A 6,000-nucleotide genomic window follows, 5' to 3' on the forward strand; every position below is an offset into this window, starting at 1 on the left:
ACCCTCCACGGGCCTTGGACATCAGAGTCACCATGCCGGCCAGAGAGACCAAGTCGGGAAGGACCACTCCCAGTGACCCTCGGGCACGCTTGGTTTTGAGCAGCACAGGTATACACACAGCTCACCAGCAGCACAGGCTGAACACACCCCACGCCCTCCCCCAGGCCACCTAAAGCCATCAACATGTAGGATTGTCACCTGCTCTCCCTGCCCGTTTGTCACTCTTTTGATCCTCCTCCCTAAACTCTCCATACGTTTCACCCTTAACAGCAAAGAGAGGGGAAGAAAAGCGACCCTGCCTGCCGGGATCTGCAGACCTGTGTTCTTACAGGTGAGCACACACAACCCTTCCCTTCTCACGCCTGTGTTCTTCTTTCGTTCTCCTCTCCCACGTTCCCACCCCTTTATCAGGCTCTGGCCTTGCCAGCCGCCCCCCGCCCTGCATGGCGGGGGGACCACAGGCTACCAAGGGTAATGACTAAAGCTTTCCTGCTCCCCACCTAACACCAGCCCTACCTACTGATTTTCGGAGCAACAGTATAAATGCAGGCTTTCTGATGACTAAACGCTAAACCACGGCAGTATCTTAGGAACTGGAGAAGCAGCATCCTCTTCTGATGGGAGGTTTATGTGCTTTTGCATCTTCTTTAAACTTTTCGTTAGTGAGTTTGAAAAACAGTAGTAATGAAAACTTCTCTCACTTACAAAATAAGCTTATTAATAGGTTGTGGTCATAAAGATAAGAAGCCCCTGGAGAAAAGTTTGTGGGAAAGTTGGTTTTCAAAGAGAAGAATCCTAGAACTACAAAGCATGATAGACACCACCTTAAAAAAAAAAAATGTTGGGCTTCCCTGGTGGCGCAGTGGTTGAGAGTCCACCTGCCAATGCAGGGGACACGGGTTCGTGCCCCAGTCCGGGAAGATCCCACATGCAGCGGAGCGGCTGGGCCCGTGAGCCATGGTCGCTAAGCCTGTGCGTCCGGAGCCTGTGCTCCACAACGGGAGAGGCCACAACAGTGAGAGGCCCGCGTACCTCAAAACAAACAAAAAAAATGTTGTACTGTTGAAAAAGTATGTAACTACTTATTAAAATGCCTGACCCCTAACTAAAAACTGTCTTAGGATATTTAGATAATACATGCTTATTCGAGAAAACTAAACCTAAAACAAAAACGGAGAGAAAACAATGCTTAATCCAAAACAGTGCCTCTACTGAAACAGATATGTACAGCCTATCAATTCCTGGAATGTACTACAATTGTTATAAAACTACGACAATTTCCAATAAAGCCATCAACTTTTATCTAATTGTCACAGAAGTACCTAAATTCTAAAACCAACTTTTCCCAAAACTAAAGGCTGTGCTTGAGACTCAGGTGGGGTTCATATCATGTGAAGACATAATTCAGATTACTTGTTCATTACTTGTTCATTTAGAATTACTCAAATTACATACACACGTATCTACATATCAATATATGTAAGTAACTTCTCTACTGAAAATCTGTAAAATAACCCTTTGAAAACATCAGAGACTAAAACCTGTGATTTTTCCAGATCAGAACAATTGATTAAGCTCAAGCAATACTTCTTTACATCCACATAACCACATAACACTAAAAATGTTAAAGTGATTTCTTGGCATATTTCTTACATGCACCCTGATTTAAACTTAAAATCTTTTCATCACGTCCATTATCAATCTCATTAAAGCACCATAAAAATATAAAATGTCATGACTCTAGTTATCGGAAAAAGAAAAAATACATCAAACTGCTAAACAAATCTATTCACACTCTTTGTAAAGGGTTATGTACAACCTTGTATTCTGAAATAATTTTCAACTTATTGTAAAAACAGTACAAAGATTTCAAGTACATGTTTCGCCCGCCTTCGCCTAGTGTTGACATCTGACTTAATCAGAGTTGAATTATCCAAAACTAAGAAACTAAATATTGGTACAGTTCTACTAACTCAACTACAGACTCCATTCAGATTTTGGATGTTTTCCCACAAATGTCCTTAAAAGAGTACTTTAAATAAGAAATTTCTCAAGAAGAGTTTCAAATTCACAAGATTATATTAAGTTTTAATCTATTCCAAATACTGAGGTGGAAGCAAAGGACCAATCTATTTGCATTTCTACTTCTGCAAACCAAGGCCTGCTTACCAGACCTTACCATATCAGTCTCATCATTATATAAAACCAAACACTTCCTTGCATAGGATATATTACAACTTGGCTTTTGAGAAAATGGGTCAAAGAGGAATGACTTCCCAGCTATGTGGCTTCTCAATCTGGAAAAGAGAATTTCAAGCAGAAGCAAGAATGATTCCACTTTCTTCCTCGCTTCTTACTTGTATATCTTTTTACATAAGTTATTTTGAATGATCATTCAAAGCCTAGATAGAAGGCAGAAAGTGAGCCTCCAATACTTTGCCTAACAAGTTAGAAATTGTAAACATGGAAAGTGATGTTTAAAATGGAATGTTTATATATACTAAATAAAAGTCCCCCTGGGCAAAAAACCTAATTCTTTTCTTTTATCTTCCAATATGTTTAGCACTCTATTTCTGATATCTGGCATTCAAATTATGTGTAGTACCTTCCAGAAATGATTAATCAACAATCACATCAATTCTGAATGCATTCCAAAAGAGGATATGAGGATGCAGAGGGGAAATAGCAAAGTGTCTTGTGTATAAATCTTAGTTACACACACACACACACACACACAAAACCTCCACTGATTACATAAAACCTCGGGATTCAGTCCATTGGGTGCCCTAAGAAGAATCTGCGATGAAAATGTTAATTTCAAAAGAAGGGACAATGCAAGCCAATCTCACAATCTCTCCTCTCCCTCCCTTCTATGTCAGCCAGTTCACATACAATTTGAATGTTTGCAAATAATCAGAAGTCACATCACTAATTTATTCAACAAACAGTGAATGTAATAAGTGCTTTATTGGAACCAAGAAGGAAAAATAACTGCCTTTGCCCTCAAGCCACTTCCCATCGAGCTCCTCTGTCTCTAAAAGGATCCCCAAGTCAGGGGACAGCAGCCAAGTATTTCAATGTCCAGAAGACTCGTAAAGAGAAACAAGTGTCAGTGTCACTCATAACATCACAATTAACTTTCCCAACATACAAAGAAAAAAAAAAAAAAAAAGACTTTTCCAAAGCATTGAGTGCTTCCCACATGTTCTACCTAAAACCCAAAGTGGAGAGAAAAAGCATAATGCACTGCAGTTTATCTGATCCTTGCACACACACATTTTGCCAACTTCGATTTTTTAAATTTCATCGTTGCTAAGCATTCTCTCTGGGATACTCCCCTTCATTTCCTCTTAACCCTCTAACATACTAGGATAACTCTGGCTTCCAAATGAAAAGGAGGCACAGTTCAATCAATGGTATGATAACAAACAAACAGAATGACATATTTCCTCTGAAAGAAAAATCTGGCTAAAATTGAGTTTAAAAAAAAGTCTCTTTTGGTTTGACTATTAATTTACTTAAGCATTAACAAGGACACAGGTCAGTACTACATAGGCTGAAGTCCCTTCTAATGATGAGAAAATGATCATTTAAATAAGCTACATAAATATTTCTTTCCACCTCCTTGCCCACAACTTGAAAATCCATCCAAATGCTTTCTGACACAGCTTAACTTGAAACAAATCCCAGGCAGGGAGCTATGGATTCTTAATAAAGAGAAAACCATCAACTAAGGCCCACATCCTTGGCTTCTAACACTAATGAGTTACAAGGCTCTACAACTGGCGAGTCTACTCCATAATTCACTAATAAGAAAGAACGCAGGCCAATATCTGCATCAAGTTTATAGCAGACAGCAGTGGATCAATTTGTTAAATCCTCCGGCGCACGTGCAATTACCAGACAGTTAATGACATATTAAACTTGGGAAAAGGGTATTTCTCTACTGAAGTTGACAGCATAGAGCGAGCAGCCAACTCGACGCTCGGCTTCCTGGCGGCGGCCAACTGTGGTCAAAGGGTCCTTGGGCTCAGGCACGACCGGGGCACGGCCTCTGCGCCTGCGTGTCCCTCGGGCTCCGGGAAAGCAAAGATGTAGGTTTCCACAGATCTGACAGCCAGAGGCAAACGTTTGAAACGTTTTAAAATATGCGCTTTACCGTCAGTGAAAGCGTCCTTCATGAAATTTAAAAAACAAACAAACAAAAAGTTCAACTTACTCATTCCTCCCGAATAAACATAGAAACCTATTTTGCAACCCACGTTCAAGGCCAAATAGCAGGCTTTTTATTAAAAGAAAAAGAAGCCCATTGCCACCATTCTACGTGGACCTTAATGAAACTGACACACACGAGAAAGAAAGTGTGCTAGTGTGCAGGCGCCGGCTGTCCATCCACGTGTGTTCCAGGTTAACACCGTGCGGGGTTCGCGCCCCTCCTGACCCCCCGACTCCCGGCCACGCGTCCTCCGGCAAGGAGCTCTCCGAGCTCCGACCGCCCGCGCGCAGCAGGCACCTCCCCGCCACTCCCTTTCCTCCCCACCCGGCACCGCGGGCCGCGAGGCGGGCTGACCGCTGCCCCCGGCCGGGCGTTCCGCGGGGCTGAGGGTTCGGAGGGGGAGCCCGGCGGGGCACAGCCACGGGGGCCCAGGGCCTGCGGGCCGGCCACTCCCTCCGGGCCGCCGGTCCTCCCGCCGGGACCGACGAGGACGCCGCCTCGGCTCTCCCGGGCAGCCGCGCAGCCGCCGGGACGAGTCGGGGTCAAGGCCGCCGCGAGCCGGGCGGCGGGGAGAGGACCGACGATCGCCGCCGCCGCCGGAGCCGCTGGCTGGTCGGGCGACCGCGCGGGCGCAGCGGGCACGGCGACCCGGCCCGGCCGCCGCTCGCCGTGGCAAGGACCGCGCAGCGCCCACGCCCGGCGGCCGGCGGCTGCAACTCCCAACTTCAGGCAAAGTTTTCTGCTGTCGCTCTCGGAACCTACCCGGGACTCCGAGTGGCGCCGTCCGCCCCGACGCGCGCCCAGGCCGCAGAGGGGCGGGGGCCGAGACGGGGGCCAGGCTCCGGGGCCAGCGCCGGGACTCGTCCACTCGGCCCGCCGGAGCGCTAGGTGCCCGCCGACCCCGCGCCCGCGGCGGGGACGGGCAGACGCGGTGCCCGGTCCGCCGCGCCCCCTGCCCGGCCCTGCCGTTCGCCGCTGGGGCTCTCCCACCGGGAGCTGCCCGCGTCCCGGGCCCCCTCCGGCCCGCGCACCCCAGGCCCCGGCAAGCGCAGCCCCACGTACCTGAAAACGTGTCCCCCGCCGCAGTTAGCAAAAGTCCGGTCAAAGTCGCCAGGCAAGTCCCAAGTCTCCCCATGGTGCTGAGTGCGCGCCGGGCTGCTCCCGGAGGCGCTGGGTGGGCGCGAGGGCGGAGGGCGGCCGGGAGCTTTGCCTCCAAGGCGGCAAGAAGAGGAGGGTGAACAGCCAAAGCCAGAACCAGACGCCCAAAGTGCTAACAGTTGCAGAAGTCCCAACTCCGGAGGCTCCCGGGGCCGGGGACGAGGGTCCTGGGTCCTCCCGCCCTATAGCCGGCCCCGCTCAGAGCTGCGCCGCTGCGAGAGGGAGCGGAGGGCGCGCCCGTGGAGCCAAAATCCGCCCTCCTTGCCGGCGGCTGCGCTGGCCGCCGCTCTCCTTCCCCGGCTCGGGACCCGAGCCTCCGGCGCCGCGGTGGCCGGGGCCGGGGCCGTGGCCGCGCGCGTCCCGCCCGCCGCCTCTGCGCCGCCAGGCGAGCCAGCCCCCGGGCGGCGGCGCGCCGATGGCCGAGCCCGCGCCGGCTGCAAGCGGGGCTTCTGCTCCCCGACTGACTGGCGGTGCCCCGCAGGCCGGCTGAAGGGAGCGCCCACGTCACGGCCGCCCGCGCCGCCGCGGCCCGCTAGAGGGCGTGAGCGTCCGGCCCCGCCGGCCCGCGCCCGGCGCTCGGCGGCCGCGGCGCCTCGGGGGGAGCCGGGCGGGGGGTGGCCGCGGGG

The 6,000-nt window shown here is 50.7% G+C and overlaps 1 protein-coding gene across 5 annotated transcripts in view; it reads right to left on the reverse strand.

The window, feature by feature from the left end:
- PTPRM (protein tyrosine phosphatase receptor type M) overlaps positions 1-5,351 on the reverse strand; it is a gene marked incomplete at its 5' end in the record, with an annotated part of 766,253 nt that extends 760,902 nt beyond the window's left edge. For all 5 annotated transcript variants that reach the window (XM_079718129.1, XM_079718128.1, XM_079718127.1 and 2 more), the window contains one exon: positions 5,279-5,351. In XM_079718129.1, coding sequence (XP_079574255.1) covers positions 5,279-5,351 — 73 coding nt within the window. The remainder of the gene's footprint in view (positions 1-5,278) is intronic.
- Between the last annotated feature and the right edge of the window lie 649 nt (positions 5,352-6,000).

This window comes from Hyperoodon ampullatus, assembly GCF_949752795.1.
Source record: "Hyperoodon ampullatus genome assembly, chromosome: 13".
NCBI lineage: Eukaryota > Metazoa > Chordata > Mammalia > Artiodactyla > Ziphiidae > Hyperoodon > Hyperoodon ampullatus.